General features: G+C 37.3%; 1 protein-coding gene across 1 annotated transcript; it reads left to right on the forward strand.

Moving 5' to 3' along the window:
- Nucleotides 1-48: 48 nt before the first annotated feature.
- pip4k2aa (phosphatidylinositol-5-phosphate 4-kinase, type II, alpha a) lies at nucleotides 49-22,088 on the forward strand. The gene is made up of 10 exons (XM_043226368.1): nucleotides 49-948; nucleotides 11,302-11,399; nucleotides 11,665-11,761; nucleotides 15,576-15,728; nucleotides 15,839-15,985; nucleotides 16,072-16,110; nucleotides 18,863-18,976; nucleotides 19,125-19,365; nucleotides 19,801-19,904; nucleotides 20,852-22,088. Exons 1-10 carry the CDS (start codon nucleotides 808-810, stop codon nucleotides 20,930-20,932), a joined length of 1,215 nt encoding a protein of 404 aa, XP_043082303.1. The 5' UTR covers nucleotides 49-807; the 3' UTR covers nucleotides 20,933-22,088.
- The last annotated feature ends 1,353 nt before the right edge of the window (nucleotides 22,089-23,441 follow it).

The raw sequence follows: 23,441 nt of genomic DNA on the forward strand, positions 1-23,441 counted from the left end.
TTTGCGTGTGCGTGTGTGTGTATGTGTGTGTGTACATGCGCGCGTGCGCTCGCGCGTGTGTGTAGCTGTCAGTCCGTCAGTCTGGCATAGCAGTGCGGATGAGCCGGATACGCCAACTTCAAGCAATAAAGCTGACAAAATTCACACCGACTTCAGACTCGGACACGTTCCGCGCTCGGAATACTGGCTGCGCCTAAACACAAACACCTTTTCGGGGCAGACAAACGACAAAGAAAGAAAGTGGGAGTGGGATTTTGCTTGAGACACATTTGAAGGGTTGTTGGCTTAGCCTGGCTGGGGTGAGTTAGCATGCTAACGGAGCAGCGCCGCAGTGGAAGTCTGTCCACCTGCTCTTATTTCCTCAAATTAGACTGACGCCGCTCAAATTGCATTTTATTCTTCATTTTCTGAGGTATCGGTCAGTATCTGGTTTGTTTTTTCTTTGAGCGAAGTGTAAGAAAAGCTCCCGAGGGGAGACTGGCTTGGCAGGCTAGCTAGTTAGCAAGTAAGGAGGGCTTACTAATGAAGTCTTAAGGAGCTTTTGCAGTTTACGGACGAGAACTTAAATAATACGGCTTTTGCTCCTAACTTTAATGTTATATGTAACAGCAGACTGTTTTAGCACATTTGGCGAGGTATTAATCTGTCTAGCGAGCTAATAGTTAAGTTGGTACAGCTAGCTGGCTGCGGTTAGCTAACTGAACGTTATGCCAAATTATATTTTACTTAGAGACAGTTAGGACCCCACTAGCTTGAATAAAACACTTGTCACTGTGTGATAGTTAATTTATTGTTATACAACAAACAATGGCCTCGGCTGGTAACACTGTCTCATCGTTTGCGAGCAAAACAAAAACGAAGAAGAAACACTTCGTGGCTCAAAAAGTGAAGCTGTTTCGTGCCAGCGACCCTCTCCTCAGTGTTCTCATGTGGGGAATAAATCATTCGGTGAGTCAGAAATCTACAGTTTTTTTTTCTTTGTTTGTGTCCGTTATTGATCAGTGCATTAGAGTTAACGAGAAAAAAGAAGTTCAGCATGTCTCGCAACCGACAATTGGCACCATCTGTTGGGTACATGCACTTCATGACCATCAGAGGTCTGCTTTGATTTTGCCTAACCTTCAGTTTAATGGACAACATTCTGTTTTGCCTCTTCAGACTCTTGCAGTCGCATATTAATGCTTTTCTTATAGCATGAGAACAAAACCTGTCAGTGTTTATAAAAATAATTGTTCGCTTAAGGTTGCTGTGCCTGTCAGAAAATCCCTGCAAACGCGATCAAATTATTGGAAATGAGTGTAAAACCTTAATTGTAGACTTATACAGTAACAGATCTTAAGTGCGAGCCTCTGTAAAAAAAAAAAAAAAAATGTTGTGCATGCAAAGAGGTTGCAAAATAATATCTGTGTGAGTAGTGGAGTTGTGGGTGACTAATCATTTCCTGTTGGAAGTTTTGGTTGCGATGATAAGCTTAGAGGTTAGCTGAAGCAAGACTCATCTCAGCTGACTACTGACTGTTACTGCTTGCGCTATTGTCTGTCTTTGGTGAGGAAAGTTGTGCTGATGTGTTTCTCTTCTAGGTCTACGCATTTCAGTTGGAAGTGGTTCATGTTTATGTACGCGTGGGTTTTGTTTTGAGATGAAAAATGGCAGCATTTGCTGTACAGATAACAAAATCATTCAGATTTCTATGCATTTATGTGTATTAGCTGTTTGTTAGAGGTTTCTCTGTGAATGGACTGTCACAGACCAAACATGCAGCATTCCTTTAGCATTCTACACGAAAGTGTCTTAAAATGTCATTCTTTTAACGTCTTTTAATGAGTTGCAGCTTGTTTTCTGTTTCTTCTTTTTTCTACACTGTCGGGTGACATTTTCCAAATGGTAGCCGTGTTTAGTTGTCTGAGACATATTAAAGTTTTGTTATTTTCCAGTCACGCATACCATCCTCAAGTGTAATTTTTCTGATTTATTTGTATATTTATAGTGGATAAATGTAGCCTGCATGGACGGTTGACATTTAAGAAAATGTTCCAGTAGAAAAAGCATAAAAATAATGTAGCTATTTGTATTGTACTCGTGGCCTTTTGTAAAAGAACATCTTCATTTTGTCAAAAATAATTCCATCATAATTTTAAAAACACACTGAACATTTATGAAAAGAAATGCGAAAATTCACATGCGTATGTGTTCATGTTCAAAAATATATATATTTGTTTCCGTTGTTTAACCTAGTTTTAAAAAATACATTTGAGTTTTTATTATTATTTAACTAATTGTTCGTTTAAATTAAAATTACTAATATATAGTGTGTGTGTGTGTGTGTGTGTGTGTGTGTGTGTGTGTATATATATATATATATATATATATATATATATATATATATATATATATATATATATATATATATATATATATAATGTTACAATGTAACAAAAGTAGCAAAATATTTTTTTTTTCTGTTTTGTGACACATTTTTGTGAAACTGAAGAGAGTAAGACTAACAGATCTGAATATTTCACTTGTCAGTTACAAAAAAGAAATACAAAAGCTGCTAATGGAAAGAAAACAAGCTGACAAAAACATTGCATTGAAGATTCATGCGTTTCTAAAAAATAAAATAAAAAAATTTTATGCTGACTTCAATGTTGTTTTACATTCATAATGTTAAATTACAACCATTTGTTCAGTTGTTTTGCATGCTGTAAACATCAACAGAGAGCTTTGGTGCTTCGTACCATAGGTCAAAGTGGAGGTCAGGTCTTGCAGGGCAGGAATGGAATTGGAGAGAGGGGGAGGCCAAAAATCACAAGAGAGAAGCAGAGAACAGATCCCTCCTTATCTGTGACAGCCCCATCAGTTTAATAAATACATTGGCCGCTACTCACTGGAGCTAAGCAGCATTACTACATTCTGTAGACTGCGAGTGGATATTTAGTGTTGGATATTTTAGATATCAAGCAGCTTGTGGTCAAGAAAGTTGAGGGTGGAGTAGTTGGTGCAGCTCTCTGTGGTGCCTCCACTGCTAATGAATCATGCATGCAGCTGCAGGCCCTCACTGAGCTCAGACTACTAAACAGAAAAGCAGCAGCTCTTGACCACTAAGGACCATGGTGCTTGAATTTGATTAGCAAACCAGTGAATGGGGAAAATAATGTAACCTTATTCTGTCTCGTATCAAGGAGCATCTCAGCTTTTGTGCTCTCAAGCTGTCGGTTTTTGTGCGTGTACTAAAGACTAATTTGTATATGCATAGAAATTGATATGAGAATTAATGCTAATAAGGCGGATATTCAGTTTAGATGATTATGAAACCAAACACTGTGGGAAGTGGTAGTTTTAGTCACTCGTGGCTGTTTCTCTGTCCTCCCCTTTCTGCTTACTCCGTACAGGTCTTCACTCTCTTAATCTCTTTATCTCTTACTTTTCTCTTTGTTAAGCCCTCCATGCTTCCCAGACTCTCCCTCCCTGACCAAGAGTTTCTCTGTCTGTGTCTGGATTGCATAAGGAGCTTCTAAAAATACGCAAGATACAGCAGCCGATCTGTGGCATTGGGAAAATAGACACACTATTTTATTTTTAAACCGCCTAAGGCAAATGCTGATGATCTTCAAAGTCTTTAAAGCTTGATCAGAACGCTTTGATTAGCGGTACATCTGTAGATCATTTTCACATGCTCTTCTCAGTAAAACGCATTTCTGCCGAAGTGCATGTGGGATGCTATTTGCCATTTACTTTGTTGTAGGCGTATCAGGTTCAACAAAAAGAAATTTGCTAATCAACATGCCACTACTTATCTGCTTAGCCAATTCAATCTGTACCGTAAGGAAAGACAAATCGAATCTAACGGCATTTATAGTTAGTTCATTCATAGACGCTTCATTCTCTTTATGTGCGAGGCTTACCCAATGACGTCTCCACAAATTTAGCATGACAGCAAGTTTGTTATTCGTGAGGTCAGCACAGGTGAATGACCTGCATAACGGATTTACCTCAACCTTGAGCAGTCAAAGATCAACATGTGCCTTTTAATCACACACAAGCTGTCTTTGAAACAAACTTATAGATTGCGGGTGACTGCTCTGTCTAAAAGCTTCTACAATATATGTTTTTTTTAATACAGTTATTCTTGTTGCTGTTGCTATGCATTTGCTGACTAACATTGCGAGACATTTTTAAACACCGTCATTAATATAGCAGCTCAGTATCAGTATTCGCAGCTGATGAACTATTTTTTTACAGCGTAAATGAAATGGCTTTAATGCATGTGGGCAAACTATGAATAGCTTCATTTGTGACCTTCAGGGCGTTTTCTTTAGCCTTCCTCAAGAATTTGAATGAGAATTTGGTTAGATAAATTCCTTCCTGATTTCCGCAACACTTTTTCTTTGTGTTAAAGACTAAATAGGTATTCGAAATGAAGTCCGCTGATACTGGTAATGTGTTGAAGTTAGGGATGCAATGATACATGAACATTTTGAGTATCTGCCGATTTTTTTTTTTTTTTTTTTTTAATCAGTGTAGAATTTCTTTACTTCTCTGTTTTGACCCTATCATCAGCCTTTCGAGTCTGGATAGAAAAGTTTAACAGGGAATAGATATTGATGCCTATTATATTAAATCTGTGTGATGCTATATTGAGCATTTCTCTTGACAGCATTAAATCTCTTATTGAGTCCTGTTCAAGAGAGTTTAATCGTTTAGACTGTAGTAACCGAATGCTACACGCAGTTTGGATGCTGAACGGAGGATGACTGACAGAAGGGCTTATGTGAATTTGAATTAAATGACTTAAATATTCATCTTTACCACACATTGAACTGTCGAACAGCTTCAGAACACTTGAAATGTAGGTCAAGAAACTTTATGGTGCTTTATAATGTTTTTGTGCCTTTTGTGAGGGTCGACAATAACAGAATAGTAAGCACAATATTGGATTTAGATCTCGTCTGATCAATATCTGATCCGCAAAAAATAACCGTTTCAGACCCAATATCAATTCTGAGTATAAGATCGATGCATCCCTAGTTGAAATGTTTGTTATTTTTACTCATATTTATTTTCCGAAACCTTTTTTCTGTTGAACACAATGTTAAAACAATATTCAAAATGTATTTTTTTTGTGTTCTACAGAAGTCAGGTTTGACATGACGGTGAGTAAATTTACAAATGAACACTTTTGTTGAATTTGCCAGAATATAATCTTAACCTGTTAGATTTTACTGTTGCTTTTGTTTTTCGACTCTAGGGCACATATGTAATAAATGAAGGCATTGTTGACATCGGGGACGAAATGCCAAACACCCCACTAAGACTGCTAGATATGACTGCACTGCTTAGAAACAAAGAGCTTTATAAACATCTGGTAGGAGGATGAGCATTCTCTGAACTAGGCTTCCTGCACTGATGTAGTGCAAGCTTGTCAGCTCTGTAGCGGAAAACCTGACTTCGCTACCATGGAGACAAACAGGAAGTGGTAGTGTGAAACTTGGCCGATGAGATGGGTGCACAGAGATAAGTGCTTAGTTCTCAAACAAATAAAAACCGTCACTGCCAACCTGTTAAAACACCTATAACATGGCCTAGACTTTAGCAGTTGCTTTATTTGTATTTATATAAGTATGAGAGAACAAGTCGAGGAGATCCTGTGCAGCTGCCCCTAGCTTTGTTGAAAACGTTAGGCCACCATCCCTGGATCCTCAAAGGATCTAGCATGTAGGTGGAAACTGGGACAGTGGAGTATGTTGTCTACTCCAGTTTCTCACAGTTTCTAATCTTGTGCAGTGCAACGTCTCTAAAACTGCTCACGCTCCGTCACCGGCTCACTGAGTAGTTTATTGGATCAAGTTTACCAGCTCTGATTGCTAACTTTTTTCATTTAGAAGACACATTTGTTTTAAATCAGTATAAGCTCTTATTTATGTGTTTTGTGTAGTAGCATATAAATGAAAGGGTAAAGTATATTTTCTTTCATTAATTTATAAAATTGAACACGTTTAATTGTGTTAAAGGGATTATTCAACCTAAAATTAAAGTTGCCTTTTTTTTTTCCATCCTGATTTTCTTGTTCTCTTTCTGGCTCTTATTTTTGATAACCAGACAGACATAGTTATTGATTTCCATTATATGGTCAAAAGGCCCACATTCTCACGCACACACACACACACACACACACACACACAGACAAAATATCTTTAGTATTTTCAATTTTGCGCATTTATTTTTTATTTCTGTTCTATTTCAATTAATTCAAATGATATTTTAAGTGTTATTAAAAATAACAACACTTGCTGTCAGCGAATCACAGTAGCCTACATTGGACCGAATGAAATTATGAAATTGTGAAATTGCATTTATTAACTACATACTTCCAATAAATTAGCCTAATTCAAACGGTGAAGAAATCTGCGTCATTTTTTCTTTTAGCCCTGGTTATTCATGGACCAAGGTGTCAGATATATTTTGTTTTATAAAATAAGGAACCTACATAGTTCCCTTTTTGTCCACGTGGTACTGAGTCCTTAAAAGGCTTAGGTTTGGTCTCCAAAATAGGCTGTATCTAGCTACTGAGAGGGCCCCCTGCCGTAGCTGACGAGGGGGGGGGGTCACAGGGAGCAGTTTCCCTCTGTGCTCGCTGTTGCTCCACCATTGCCAGTAGACAGACTTTAGTCCTCGAGAAAGCACAGCTCATACCTCATCCTGCTCGCACATGTTTCTGCAAGCGCCCGTTGCCTCTTAACCCCTCACATTACCGTTTAGCTTTAATTACATTTCAAATAAACACTGCATTAATCCCCTCCTGCAGGGGGAAGAAAACAGTGGATTTAATGTGTCACCGTGCCACAGTATTTCACATGTTATTTAGAACATAAAGGTGTTGAGATGGAGATTTTTGTGCCCATTTGGTTTGCACTCTTTTGGTTTGTGGGTAATTTGGCGTCATGTTCGTGTGGCTTCATCTCTGAATGCTTGTATGTCATTTGCAGCAGCGCTCTGCCTGTAGCTCTGTTGATCTTTGATAAATAGTGTGTACAACTGCCTGGCGGAGGCCCAAAGAGCAGTTATGTGTCTTCTGGTCAGACAGCCCATTTATTCTATAAAAAGGATGAACGGTTTGTGTCAGCACAATCTTGTTTCAGTTTTAGTGATGAGTGGGCATAAACTTTTATGAAATTTGCTTCCGATGTACATAAACGCTGGCTTCCTCATGTGACATTTAATTTCCTTGAACAGTATGAAAAAAAGATGAATCATATTTACAGTCCAAGCATAGCATTTTTGTTGAACTCTACCTAATATGCGAGATTGACTTGTACGCAGTGTTACAAATAAAAATCATACTTAGCGCTCAACAGTCGTCTAATTTTCTGACCACCATGTGAAAGATGAGAACTCACTAAGCAGTAACCACAGCATACATTACAGCCTCCTTACACTTGCTTGTGTCAGGAGAGAGGTGTTTTAAAGGGTTTCAAGTGACCTTGTTTAAAATGCCTGACTTCCTTTCACAATTTGCATTCTCGTGAAGGGCTTCGGTAACCCAAAGGCTGCTCGGTTTGGCCCACAGGTTTCTCATTGAGCAGAAGAGAACTGCACTGATGTCTTCTTGACGGCAATGATGAGTAAAACTCATTGGAATAATAATAGTTCACCTAAAAATTTAAAAAAAGAACGACTTGAGGTTGTGTAATTTATGACAGAAATGAAATTTTAGGGTCAACTGTCCCTTTAAAGGTCGATTTAGGTATATATATTTTTTCCAATAATGCAGCTTTGAAAAAAAAATTACTTTAAAGCTGTTCAAGATGTGAATTGAGCTCTCGTTCTCTGAAGTGAGCTCTCAAGTGACTAACGCTACCTTTCTCCAAAAGTGTTTTGAAGAATAAACAAACTCATCAACTTTTTGGATGGCCTGAGAGTAGTTTTTATTTTTGGGTCAAAGGTTAAAAAAAAGTTTGTAAATAATCCATTGATAATAGTATATTTAAGTTTTCATGCTCATATGTATATTTTATTCAGAATATCTTTGGCCCCCGTCTAATACTCATTTAATGTTAAAGTACCCCTATTATGGATTTTTGAAAATGGTCCTTTTGTGCATGGCTCTAATTAAGTTTTTAATCTGAAATGGCACCATGTATAAAGATATTATCTCTCAAAAGAGTCGATCCCGCATGATTGAAACGAGTCGTAAACAAATCCCAAGCTCTCACGTTGACCTCAATATGAAACATTAGAATACCGCCCGCCCACTTGTTATCATTTTCATCTTGGTCTGAATAAAAACCACAAATTCACTCTTTTCCACTTGGTGCCACTTATGGAGCGGTAAAATAGGTGCTTCCCCAGTGACGCTGTACAAAAAATGGAACTGCACTCAAAAATGAAAATGAGATAAATCGGATCAATCACCGCAGAGGAGCTTCGCAAACGAGGGGTTCGGGAAATTTAATTGTTAAATGACTTAAGAAAATTTAAATGATAAGACAATGAAAGTGTTTTTGATCTTTCATGCATGTCAACCTGTTGTTGGGGACTCCCAAAACCAAAATAAGAACCTTTCATAACTTTTCATATAATAGGGGCACTTTAATCTTGAAAAAATGTATTAAATAAAATGTTATTTATTATAACTTATGTTTATTTTATTACAAATTTATTTATTTATTTATTTAGATTAAACATCAACCATTTGACTATGAAACCATGAAATAATATGAAATAGCAAGTATCAATCATGAATTTTACTTATATATACATCATATAACACAATGCAGATTGAATTAATTTCACATTACTGAAAGATTTTAATATGTTAGAACAAGCTAATTGTACACAAGGGAAGCTAAATAATAGACTCTGGGATGTCATGTTTTAAAGAGGCTGTCGTGCAGAACAGATGAGATATAATCACGTTTCTGACAGTAGGTAGCACTGCTTACTCACAGTGAACCGGGCTCTGAGACGCCCTTCAATCCAGAAGCCTGGCATTTGACCAGCCAATAGGAAAGTCTCTAGAGATCACAGTGCTCTCCATTCTCTAAGAGGTCACATTGCAGTGGGTCGATGCAATATCTCCTCCATGTCTTAGGAAGACAACCTGTCTCCAGCTTCCTGTGAAGCTGGTGTGATTGACAGGCAGGGATTCCCTGAATGTAACACATTTGACCTTTGACCACTTATTATCATGTTTTTTCAGTGAAAATTAAGTAACTTTCTCCTTGATTAAACGTGGTGTTTCTTACTGAGTAGATCTGATTATTTAAAATCCTAAATGACTGTTGTCTTCTGTGAATAGCAGGTATCACAGTTTGGTTGCACAATTTTTCATGCCCTATATATGCGTTTATGCATTTATTTTAATGGATTTTTAAAATTTAATAATATTCTAATTATATTAAGCATGCAAATGTACATATTATTTACAATAATGCACAATATACTAATATTCCAGTTATTAACCAACCTAAATGATACCGTACATGTTCATACTTTTTACGGTATATCGAATAATTGTTCTTTTATGATGCTCAAATTTACTAGCATTTAAAACGATTATTATTATTTTTTGTGGTTATCTTGTCCGCTATCTAATGCTCATCTAAAAATCATCTATAGTCATTTAATAACAATGTTAGATTTAATCCGTGGCAAATCATATCCTAATCATACTGTAAATTAGAATATTGTGATGACTGAATTCACTTTACAACGATTGACTGTAGTTTTAGTGTTTTTAATTTATTTAGACCAAATTGCATCAGATTCTAATACCTACCACCACAGCCACAATTTTCATTTCAGTGCATCCTTATTTATTCATACTTTTCAAATACTTTGTACATTTATTGTCTGTTGCTGCCGAGTGTCAAAAATAAAATCTTTGATCTCCCATGGTGCTCCATGCCTGCTTGATTGCTTATAATTATCCTGGTGCATGCACATCCTCAAACAAACAAATATATCACAGTAATTAAGGCCTTCTGCAGTCCTCTTGAGTTTAGTTAGCGCTATTGTTATTTATTTATTTTTTTAATGGAGGGAAAGAACCTATGAGTCACCAGATCTCTTTGTTGGAATGAAAACTGTCCACAGGAGTTTTAAATTCCCACTTCTCTTGAGTACAGCAGTAATTTCCGTTATTACGGCTTTATTACAAAAACGCTGCAGTGTTGTTTTCACAAGAGCAAACTGTGCAAAGCAGGAACTGATGACCGTTGAATGTAGCGCATTGTTTCAGACCCTGACCGGAGCAAAGCAGAGCATTGTGGCACAGAGATATCGCCCTCTGATGAGCAGAACACATCACTCACACGGCTGGCTTTCTGTACCCAGCACATCTCAGCACCTCCTGTTTGTGTGCTTTGATTGGTTCACTGTCACATAAATAATTATGTCAAAAAATGTTGCTGTAGCTGTTAAAGAGATAGTTCGCCCACAAATGAACATTTGATGTTTGTCTGCTTACCCCAGGGCATCCGAGATGTGAACACAAACTCAAACCGTTGCAGTCTGTCAGTCATATAATGCGAGTCAATGGGCACACAATGTTTGAGAGTAAAAAATGAAACCCTGCAGCTCGTGACAATACATTGATGGCCTAAGACATGAAATGATCGGTTTGTACAAGAAACTGAGCTGTATTTATAATATTTTTTTTTGTCTGATACACCACGATGTCCGAATCATGCACAATAGTTAACGCTCTGGCACATAGGTAAAGATATAAATATATACATAGATATTCATAGATGCCTAGTTAGCGACTGCTTCTATAAGCTGCAATAAAGGATCTATGTATGTATACCTCTATACACACACACACACACACACATACATAGAGTGCATTACTCAATTCTTTGTGTTTTGCTGAAGAAACAAAGTCATCTACATTTTGGATGCCCTGGGGGTAAACAGATCATATTTAAATTTTTGTGTGAACTGTCCCTTTAACGAATATTTGTAGTTCTGATTGGTAGCAATTTCAGTTTGAATTATTTAAGCCGACGTGCTGTTGAGTCTTGTAGGTAGATTTTGAGTAAATATTCTTTCAAATAATTCAATTAGTATATTCATTTTCAACATATTTCTACATTTCATTTGCTATTTAAATTGTGTTATATGTATATATTTATGTACGCCACCTTGCTTTTAAGGTATTGGTGCTGGTCACACGTTTCCATGCCCATATCGGGTGACCACTACGTTTGACTCTCATTTGAAGACCCGAACCCTGAGCAAGTAACCAGTAACTAAATCTCTCTCCTCTTTCTCCCTCTCTCTCTTCCGCCTCCTCTCTAGATAAACGAGTTGAGCCATGTTCAGATCCCCATCATGCTTATGCCTGATGACTTCAAAGCCTACTCGAAGATTAAGGTGGACAACCACCTTTTCAACAAGTGAGTGCTTATGTTTTAATCTTTTAATCATATCAGAGATCTGAATCTTATGAAACCTGTCAAGAACATATCTGAATCATGTTTTATTAAAAAAAGCAGTTCATTTTAAATTAAAATGTTGATAGGTCAATAGTATTTAAATTACACCAAGTTAAGCCTCAGCAAAAAAAGCATGGTTATTATTTAACTGACAGACTTTTCTTTGTTGCATTCAACTGGACAGCTCTCGAGTTTCACTTTTCCTCTTTTCTTTTTTGCTTTTCAGAGAGAATATGCCAAGCCATTTTAAGTTTAAAGAGTATTGCCCTCTTGTTTTCCGTAATCTGAGAGAGAGGTTCAGCATCGACGACCAGGACTTCCAGGTAGGCTTTGTGAAAGAGAGAAATGATCCATGGTGTCACATTTAGTGCGTCTTAAAACCACAGCATATTACTGCAGTTGAAGCACACTTGTGTACTCACTACTAAACAATGCAAAAGAGATTCAAGTCTCTGTGAGAAAAGCCCATGATTACCAAGAGGTAATTTAGCCATTAACCACTCAATTTGCTGTCGTAATGAAGACCATTATTCCCCATAATAACACAGTAATGTCGACGCTGTCCTTGCATCCTTCAGCTTCCCACTTACAAACGTTCTTAATTGCCCTCATATTCCTTTCCTTATATCCCTTTCATGGAAGAAAATATCTTTTTTTTTTTTTTTTTTTTGCAAGAATACTCGCAATCAGTGCGCATTAGATGGAAAGGCTTTTCTCAACATTTTTTATTTTGGTTAATGAGGAAGATATGCCTTTCGCTTCTCACTGTGATCAGGAAGAGCTCAGGGTCTCGGTTAGAGCTCCCTGTCTGCTTATGTGGGTTTAAAAGGGGTTGCGTGTAAACCTTACACGTCTGCAAAAACATCAGCTTCCCAGGATTAGCTGCTCATTTTATGCTCTTGATTAGAGAAGTTCAGTATGAGCTGTTTACCGTTGTCTAGGCTTCCTATGCTCTACATCAAGGAAAGAAGTATTGCACAAGCTTGGTTTTGCAAATTTCAAAGTGTGAATAACTTGGTATCTTCAAAATAGAATAGTCATTGTTAAGGAAGCTTATGTATGGGGACTGGTGCTCAGAAAACATGCAAGGGATGTATATAAAACTTTAAAGATGAAGTTGTTGCGAGCTCTGAGATTACGAATCAGCATTATTATTGAAACATCTTTGCAACAACCTATTTGCTGGATAAATAGGCTTTCCATTGATGTATAGATTGTTAGGACAATATTTGGCTGAGATACAACTATTTTAACAAATATGCATCTGAGGGTGCAAAAGAATCTTGGTAAAAAATTGCCTTTAAAGTTGTCCAAGTGAAGTTCTTAGCTATGCATATTACTAGGTCTGCCCTAAACTAAACTCAACTAAAAGTTGTTCATTTTAAGCTTTTGGCAACTAATCACACCTTTATTATTAAACATCATTATAATGTGCCTTTAATTGCCTACATAGTCTATAAACGCTCAAGCACACGCATAAAGCTTGTCACAGCACATCAGCAGAAGTAATAATGAATTTCAGGAAGAAACAGTAAAGAGGCTATATTAAGATTTCATTAATTTTTTTAGTGAGAGATGAAGACAAAGTCGTCAACACTGACTCGTCATCTCGATACAGTGGATATTTGTTTTCCATTTGTATTGGTTTATTTGAAAGTAGACATTTCGTTTTCGATAGCTATGCATTTTAAATTAATATTGCATATTTGCAGATGGCAATATTCCTGTAACTAAGTGGCTAAAACAGTTTTGGTTGACTATTAGGGGGCAGCCCTACATATTACTAAACAAAAATTAGGTTTTGATATTCTTACAGTAGGGAATTGACAAAATATCCTGTGCTATGTAAAAGTTTGAAAATTAAATTAGCAAAAAAAAACCAAACTGTATCGGAAGACTTTAAAGACTTTAGATAGCTTTGCGAACCGTGCATAAATATTATGTAAAACAAAATGTACACCTTATTGGAAAGAAATTTGTGAATATGTAATTTATGTAATTAATTAAATAATAAATTTGTATGCGTTTATTATTATTGTTAAATTTTTTTTTGTAAATGCCAACTTATAAGGATGTATGTTTGTATATTTGTTCTGTTCTTTTGAAAGTTGCTATATGCTTAATCGATGCGTGTTTATAAAACAAGAAAAGCCCAATAACCACATTGGAGAAAAAAATGCTATGCCATGCTCTATAATATTATCCGTAATTTTTATAGAAACTCTAAGATTAAAAGAAAAAATTATATTGAAATCCTTACCCTTGATTCTATAATTACTACTAAGAGTCATCATGAGGCCTTTGAATATGATTGTGGACAGTCAATAACAGCTATAAAAAAAGAAAAGGTTGAGAACCCCTGCCCTATATAATTATGCTAGTTTAAAGGACTGCTTTTCATGTTGGTTTGTTTTCATGTTGGTTTTCAAATGCGGGCTGTACTCGGGACCAGACATTATGCCGCAAGTCAAATGTCCACCTGCATAATAACAAAGCTGTTTTGTAATACAGATCTAGTGTAGTCCCGCTATGACTTCCTAAAGTTGTGGTTCCTCAGTCCACCCTGCATTCTCTGCCTCATCATCACTATTTTCAGCCCATCTGTGCACATACTTCCCCGCGGAACGAGCCGTCAGCTGAACGGCTACAAGCCCGAACCTGCATGACTCAGGCTGTGAAACCTTTAGAAATTTCATATCCTGCTTTTGGCTTAGTGTTTAATGGCTACGCTCGTTGAATATGGTTAGGAAATCCATGCAGAAGGAGGCTCTGATACTTCAGCCGAGGAAGGTGGTAGGGAAACGTGTGGGTGTTTATGTGCTTGAGGTAGCAGACCTCGGGAATGTATGTAAAGTGGTCAGAGCTGCTCGGTGCAGCTGTGTCCTTCAATCACCCTCACGGAGTAGAGACCCTCCGGTCCTTTTGAGTGCATCATGGGTCCACCATGAGCTTTTTATATATATATATATATATATATATATATATATATATATATATATATATAAATATAAACTGGAACAGACAGAAGGGCAGACCACTTCAGTCGGCGAGGAAAATGGTTGGAAATTACACAGTGTCTGCATGTCAGTTGTCGTGTTTGTGGGCAGGGAAATGACGGTAGTGATTTGCACACCGGATCATTAGTAACTCGCATTACCTTTCGCACGAGTACTCAGTCATGAGATCTGTGAACCTCTTTCAGAACTAGAACTTCAGATTCACATCCATCTTTACCAATTACTTAAACCATGGCATAACTGATTACTGCTTGCTGCTTAACCTGCTCACAAACGTTCTGCAAAAAATGATTGAGCAGCACAATAGCTTTTCAACTTTATTAGAAATTATTTCTTGAGCACCAGATCAGCATATTAGAACGTTATCTGAAAGATCACGTGAAACTGAAAACTGAAGTAATGATGTTCTACCATCACATTAAAAATGTACATATTAAATTTAAAAATGGTCGTTTTAGATTGTAATATTTCACAGTATTCGTTTTTTTTCTGTATTTTTTGATCAAACATGTATAGTCTTAGTGAGCTTTAACTGCTTCCTCTAAAAACACGAAACCTTCTGACCTCAAATCTAAAAAAATATATATATCTGAGATAAAATATATATATAGAACACCTTCGGTATTGATAGGAACTTAGTTTTGTTGCATTGGATTAACCAAATCGAGTTGTTTTTGTTTCGAACTACATTGGTCATGCTTCCATGATAATGACATTATTGGTTCCTGGATTGAATCCAGCAGGTTCAAGGGGCAGGTGCAGGCAGATTTTCTGGCTCAGAACAGCCTTTTACATTAGCATATGTAACAGTGCTAGATTGGGTGGAAAAGGGGAAAAAAATGATTCTTTTTAAATCCATTAATCAATTGCTATAAACATTGGCGCGCTCAAAGAAAACGAGTATACGTTTGCAAATTTAAAAAATAATAACAGCTGTTTCAAGTTTTCTGCTTTAAATTTCCACTCATTTCTAATTCAGTGTGATGAAGGTGAAGAAATCTCACTTCTGTGTGTAAATGAGTGCAAGACGGTCCCAGCACAGAATGAAATAAGTGTTAAAAAGTATCGCTTTGTGTGTTTATCGTGCGTGCTAAGACCTCTTTCCCATGTGCGTTTGCAGAACTCTTTGACCCGCAGCGCGCCCCTCATCAGTGAAGCTCAGGGTCGTAGTGGTGCTCGCTTCCACACGTCCTACGACAAGAGGTACGTCATCAAAACCATAAGCAGCGAGGACGTGGCTGAGATGCACAACATCCTCAAAAAGTACCACCAGGTGCGAACACACTCAAGCATTCCCCATGTTTTACCAGTAATTTGTACATTTACACACATTTCTCCTGAGCTAGGGAATAACGTCTTTTTCATGTCTTTTTTTCACCGCAGTATATTGTGGAATGTCATGGTACCACACTGCTGCCACAGTTTCTAGGCATGTACCGCCTCACTGTAGACGGAGATGAGACTTATATGATAGTCACGCGCAACGTTTTCAGTCACCGGTTGTCTGTGTATAAGAAATATGACCTGAAGGTATGGATTATGAAAAATGACTGGCCAAGTCAAAACCAGATGACAGTTATGATACGGTTTGACGTTTCAATTTTTCTTTTCTGTAGGGATCTACTGTTGCCAGAGAGGCAAGTGACAAAGAAAAGGTCAGTTTCAACCTCAGTGTTTTTTATTTTTCGACTTTAATATTTCGATTTTTGTTGTTGTTTTTTTGTGTAGAGTGTATTGTAGTTCAGGTCTCTTCGCTTTTTCTGTAGCGGCTAATCGTTTGTCACTTCAAGCACCTTAATTTGCTGTGGAGCAGAGCGTATGAGAGTGAGGCGAGCTGGTTTTAGAGCGTCTGTGTGATTATCGGGTGCACAGATGTAGATCTATCCTATACTTAGGATGTCAAGGTGAAGCAGAGTCCATGGTGCTTTTTTAAGCTATGGAGATTAAAGCAAGAGTCTAAGCTTCAGTAGCATCTACTCTGGTACTGAAAATAAAACGGATGATTTAATGTCAGAGATTGGGCTGTGTGCCTGTTCACAAGGTACTAGAATGTAACAAAGGAGAAATATGTCACGTATGTACGTAATTAAACATGTCTCTCTATTATTAGTTTGCTTAGTCATGCATGGTTTGTGTTCGTGTGTATATATGGGTGTGTGTATATATATATATATATATATATATATATATATATATATATATATATATATATATATATATATATATATATATATATATATATATATATATATATATATAAGTAAGTAATCCTACTATGCCTAGTTAAAGTTCTCTGTATAAATCCAGTCCAAAGGCAGCTCAGAGTTAAAATAACAGGTGGTCCACTGGTGGTCTGAGGGGCATAAGGTTACCCGACTCCTGTTTAATCCTTTTATTCTGTCACAGGGCCATAGACCCTAATCACTGGCATATCCTTGGACACTTTCTAGGGTGTGTAAAGCCCTCCTTGTTTTTGGTTTTCTTTTTTTTCCTTTTTCTTTTTTTTTTTTTTTGGAGGGGATCAAAGGGGAAATTCTCACATTTTCTCCATTCATAGCTGCATACAGGGGAAAAAAATCACCAGCTTTGAACTGCACTCGAGTTTTTTAGAAGCACATTTTTTTTCTCCAGAGATTACACTGCAAAAAAAATTACATATTATATAATTAATTATGATTAACCCGAAAACTAGTCTTACTTGCATGACGCAATTTTTCAAATTCTTCTTGTTGTTAAAGGTTTGTAGACATTTCTACTGAAAAAATAAGACCAAAATTCTGATTAGAGAAATGATGCTATAATAATTTTGCAGCCCATCTCTGTCGCAGATTTACGGGCAGTTGTTTGATTAACAGTGCTTTCCACATACGTATAATGTTTTTCCCCATTTTTCTCTCGAATGTCTGAGTAAATGTTGACCCTGTTTCTGTTCTGTTTCAGGCCAAATGTAGCTTTACATAAAAACAAAGGAGTAGAAAGAAGAGCTCATTTTCTAGAGCTAGTTTTCTAAGAATAGCCTTTTTTTTTTTAAATCGTGCTTGTACTTGCCGGTACAAATGTGGACTTTGAAGTAGCTTTCTCTGAAATATTTGCAAATCAAATATTACTTTGTTCTGGTTTTGCTTAAATGCGTAACTTTTTTTTATTCTCACAACGACTGGTATCATTGAGACACAGCCACAAATACTCTTTTTCCACTTTAAACATTAGTCAGACGCTCTTGTAAAACAAGCTTAAGCCGTTTTTCACTAAACACACATCGGATTATCCTCTTTCTCAGGTTTAGAGTTCTCATCTCAAGCCATGGTATTCTAACAGTCAATCTAGAAAACATTTTAACTACGTTTTAGTTGTTTGTTTGTTTTTGAGGTTAAGTCTATGTTTTTTTTTTTTCATCCGCATGATATTAAGAAACAAACAAATGAACTAAGCTGGCGTATACTATGTGATTTAGTCCTCCAGCAGGTTAAAATGTCTTATTTTGCTCCGTGCCTGCTTACACTCTTTGAAAAAAAGGCAGTAAGCCTTCAATTGGGCATTAACAAGTTTTATTTTATCATGTGACTTTTCTGTGAAACAGGACATTCAGTGTAGGAAATGAAAAATATCTATTTGACAGGTGTTTAGAGGATAGAGGTTAAAAAATGAATGTGTATTATCCTTTAATGTATGCAGACCGTTTCATCAACGCCTTTGCATAGATGTCTATTCACTGTTACTAGTGCTTTCCTCAAATTGTTCCTAATGCCCTTTAACCCACCAAAAGGGCACACTTCGGCTATCTATGCCTTAGATTTCACAATAATAGGCTAGGTGTATGTTTGCTTTTGAACGTTGGGAAATCTGCAAATGGTAGAGGTTGTTAAAGTCCGTTAATAAGGTTTTACTGGAGTCTGGAGCAAGGATACCATATGAGCTAATTACACAGAATTGCTGGAGTCGGTTCATTTCGCAGGTTTAAATCACCCTAGAGGAAATAGTGCGAGCGAGCCGTAAAAATGTATTACTTAATTATTGAATAATGAGTAATTACTTACAGCTGAGTTCATATTGATTTTTGTGACGTCAAAGCAGCATCATTTATGCTGTATATGAAAGCTCATTTCATTTGTAGGCCATTCTGAATATCTCTAAACACAAATGTAGATCAGCTACTAGTTAGGCGTTTGCCTCATTTGTTCATTTGAGGGTCCCTTGACACTACATGCAGCTAAACATGCCGGACTGGAAGTTTCTAATGAAACTAGAGCACCCCCTGCTGCGCCTTGTGATATTTACATGACATGACCAGCATGCCAGAACCTGATTTCGTTTTAATGTTAATAATAATGTTAATAAGCTCTCAAAAGACTCGGCAAGTGAGCATCTTTACACTACACCAAATGTTGTTTCCCTCTTTTCCACCAGGCTAAAGAACTCCCCACATACAAAGACAATGATTTCATCAACGATGGACAGAAAATATACATCGATGAAGAGAGTAAGAAAATGTTCCTCGATAAACTACGAAAGGACGTGGAGGTAAATGGTTCAGAACAATTAGCTTTTTCGCTCTGTCTGCCTGCTACGGATACAATGACTCATTTATCTCGAATACTCAGTTTGTCACTTCCTCTTTTTCCCTACTATCAATCTGTTGTTGTTTTTCCTCCCTCATCTCTCGGTCTAGTTCCTTGCTTTGCTGAAGTTGATGGACTACAGCCTTCTGGTTGGGATCCATGATGTGGAAAGGGCAGAGCAAGAGGAGGTGGAGAGCGAGGATAATGAGGGAGAAGAGGAAGGAGAGAGTGATGGAGGCATTATCGGCACTCCTCCTGACAGCCCCAGTAACACTCTGGACAGCGCTAAACCACTCTCACCGGGAGACTTCGACCCTAGTATTGACGTCTATGCCATCAAAAGCCATGACAGTGAGTGGAGCAGGAAGCATATGCGTTCTCTTATTGAAATGGGTTCTGTTTATGATAAATACAATTTTAAACGCACGTACTGTACACCAGACCTTAAAGTCAGCACAAAATCAAAACTGACCCCGTTTCCTCTCTTCATGCATGTCCCTGTGGTTGTTGTGAACAATTCATCCATGCATGCATTTTTAAAATAAAAGCGTTTATTAAAATTTAATACGTTTCCTGGTTGAGAGATGCCATCAAGGTAGGAAGGTGGTGGAAATAATTTTCACGGTCAAACGTTTAGTTTAGCCTCGATTCTGGCGCCTTCCACAATCCAGTCAGTTTTTAATGTATAAGCTAAGAGCCATCCTACTTTTTCAGCGATATGTCACATTATGAAAATGTGTTGCAAGTTCTTTTTTCATAAATGATGAATGTATGTTTTTCCTCCAGACTCTCCCAGAAAGGAGGTCTATTTTATGGCTGTTATTGACATTCTGCAGCATTATGATGCCAAGAAAAAGGCCGCTCATGCAGCCAAGACAGTAAAGCATGGGGTGAGTTCTTCGACTTTTACATTTAAACGTCATTTTTCTTAATATTCTAGCAATGTAATATAATAAATATAATTCACCATTAAAATACTATTACAGTGTTTTCAATATCAGTGCATGGCATATTCGTGCCTAAATGCATCTTATTATCATGTAACTTTAATATATAAACGTATACATTATAACTTCAAAGCTATATAGTGTTAATACATCAATGTACTTGAACTACCAAAACCTGCTCTGTTCTTTACAGTGTACCAATAACTACCATTATAATGTAGGTTGTAAAATACAAAGCCACATGATGAATATGATCCATACACTCAAAAACAAAAACACACACAATTTAAAAATAATCAAATAAACTAAATAAATGTAACTCAAAACACACAATACAATAAATATAAACCAAGTAACAGAAATTGTAATATGAAAAACTCTGATGCACATGAATGCTAACAAAAATACTTATAAAATATAATCATATGTGATGTGACTTCCTGGCATGTCCTTTCAATATTCAACATAAACCATATAACAATATGAAATACTTTTACTTCCAAAAACACAAATTTTATTTTCTTTTGTGATGTTAAACCACGTACAGTTTTGTATATTTGGTTTAAGCTGCAGTCCATAACTTTTGCCACTCTGTCTTGTACCTACCCAAACCAATCTAAATAGCTCTAATATAAACGCTTATTAAAAGCGATTCAGGACAAGCCAAAAACACGGCTTGAAAAATGAATTTGTGATTTTTGTCAGTGTATGGCTGAATAGAAGACACGTTTTTAAAAAAATACTAGTTGTACCAGGAGTACGGTACAGAGGACCGCTTTACCTATTTCTCCCGAGCATCTCATTCATCATTTATGCTCTGAAGCGTATGCATGACTGAAACCTTTTATAGCTTTTATCAAGGCATCGACCTCGTGCTTTTTTCATCTTAGGCAGGGGCAGAGATTTCCACGGTGAACCCAGAGCAGTACTCGAAGAGATTCTATGATTTCATCACTACCATTCTGCCCTAGTCCGAGGCAGCCGAGCTCAGTCCACGGGGGATGAAGAGGGACGCCAGCAGAGGGGTGTTGAACACTCGCTCGCCCGCTCTGCCACAGGGGGGCACCCCTACAGCAGCTACAACCACCATTCGTTTACATTTTGATTTTCATTTACTCGTCTTTCTGTTTTGTGGGACCATGAGAGTGATGGAAAAGGACAACAGTTCAGACTTTTTTTCGGGGGGTGGGGTGGGGATAGGGCTTTTTACCGCTTTCTTATGCATGCCCCTTAATCTTGTTTGTTCCATTTGATATTTTTCTTGCCTTTTTAAAGCGGAAGAGGACGGAGAGAGGAAAGAGAGCTCATGTGCTGGTCTGTGGCTCAGTTAGTAGAATCAGGCCTCTGAAAAGAGAGAGGAAAAAAAAAGAGGCCCGAAACGCAACTTGTAAGCGTTCTCTCACTGAATCATTCATCGAATCCCTAGCCGATCTCACTTCACGCAAACCCTCGGCTGCCCCGCTCCGCTTTACTCCACCGGGGGTCAACAGCTCCACGGAGAGGCACCTGAAGCACTTGACAACTCTCCTTACTCGCGCGGTCCTCTTCATTCTCTGGACAGACTTAACCAGAAACGCTCTTTGAGCCATTTACAAAAAGGAGGACCCTAACTTGCCTTGTGTGGACAGACAACCGAATCTGACTGTTTTGCATGTTCCTTCAGTGTTCTGAGGCAAACGCGTCCGAAACGGTGGCCGAAGGTTCTCGTAGGTATTTTTATTTTTTAGTTTATTTTTTTAGTTTGTTTAAGTTGAGTTTTGTTTTGCAGCAACTTGACAGGAGGGAGAATGAAGACACTGAGGCAGCAGGATCAGTGGTTTCTCTTCGGTCATCAGTGAATTCTGTTACATTAGTGATTCAGTTGCCATCAGCACCTTAAACTGTTGCACTTTTTATTAGGATCACTCGGTCTGTTACAAGCTGCAACGATAGCACTATGAGGCACTGTTCAACGCAGCCTTGCCGTTTCACGTGTTCTCACGCATACGCTTGTTCTCAACAGACAAAAACATAGTTTACCTCTTGCATCGTACCAGGACACACCGATTTGTGTTGTTTCAGTATTCCACGGAGGTTTGGGGAAGGGGTGCTTTGTTTAATTTTTTTTTTTTTTTATTCATTTTAAAACAAGAAATTGTGTATATGTCTCGTGCGTTTTGTTCAAAAAAAAATTGAACGTTCAAATTGGCAGCAAAATAGATAAATACGTTGTATATTTTGCACATGATGAATGGAACCAAAATGTTCATGGAATCCTGTTGGTTCAGCAGTGGTATTTACAAGGGAAACATAATACCTGTAACAGAGGCGAATAATTTTTGTAAATGGCATTGAGTTAGAAGCAGGTAATATGACTTTAGAGATTAACGTTTGTTTCTTAACTTTTCTAATTCAGCGAAAAACGCCGCCTCATCCTACGTTGGTTTAGACTTTTTGATCACTTGCACATATTTTTTCATTGAATTTTAAGCCACCGGAATTTTAAAGCACCGCTCCGTGATTCGGTAAAAGTGTTCTGATAAATGAAGAATGTTACTGTTTTAAATCATACGAGTACTGTGTTAAAAAAAAAAAAAAAAAAGAAAAAAAAAAAAGAAAGGAAAAGGAGAAAAAGATGCATGTTGCATTATTTTTAGTGTTCGGTCTGGTTTAGTCCAGAGATGGTCTATATTCCATGCTTATTTCCCCCAAATCCCCTGCCCTACACCCCCACCCCCATCCCAGGTCTATTTTTTTAAGATGGTCCCATACCTGCTTTATACTGTGTTTTCAATGTATACACTGTGCAAGAGTCGTGCCTTTTTACTCCAAATTATTTAATTCCTTATTTTTACTTTTTTTTTCCTCCCCTCCGAACAGAAGTAAAACGTTATTTTCTAATAAGGGTGGTTGTTGAAAAAAAAAAAAAAAAATTTTTTTTTTTTTTTTTTTTTGGGGTGTTTTGATGTTTCAAAATGTGCTGTTGCTTCAAACGGATTCAAGACATCGCATCTTCTGTTCAAAACGACACGACACTGAAAAGATCACAATTTCTCCTCGACTGGCTAATTCTATGTGCAAAGCCTTTTGGACAAGAGTGTGCATTGTGAATTTGTTGATATGAGTAGGTGTGGCTCTTGTTATAGTGTTAATTGTAAATTGTGTTCAGGCTTTCTCCGAGCATTTTTATCTGGAAGTATTATCCGGCACCGATGTTACAGCGTCTTTGGTTAGTGTTTCATTTTCTTAATAAACTGAGCGCTGCTTGTGCCCTTGGGAAACCGTTGCACAATGGGAAAAGAAGCATTTTTTTATTGTTCTCGTTGGGATGAAAACGCACTCTGGTCTTTTATTGGTTGTAATATTCACAACAACAAAAATCAGCTCCACGGGCATGACAAAAGAGGCTGACTTTGACCGTGTCATCAGAGCATCGCTTCAGCTTCTGATACTGGATTTACACGCGGCGATGTATATGTGAATTTCACTAAACGTGAAAAG

The sequence above is a fragment of the Puntigrus tetrazona genome, chromosome 24 (assembly GCF_018831695.1).
Source record: "Puntigrus tetrazona isolate hp1 chromosome 24, ASM1883169v1, whole genome shotgun sequence".
Classification (NCBI taxonomy): domain Eukaryota; kingdom Metazoa; phylum Chordata; class Actinopteri; order Cypriniformes; family Cyprinidae; genus Puntigrus; species Puntigrus tetrazona.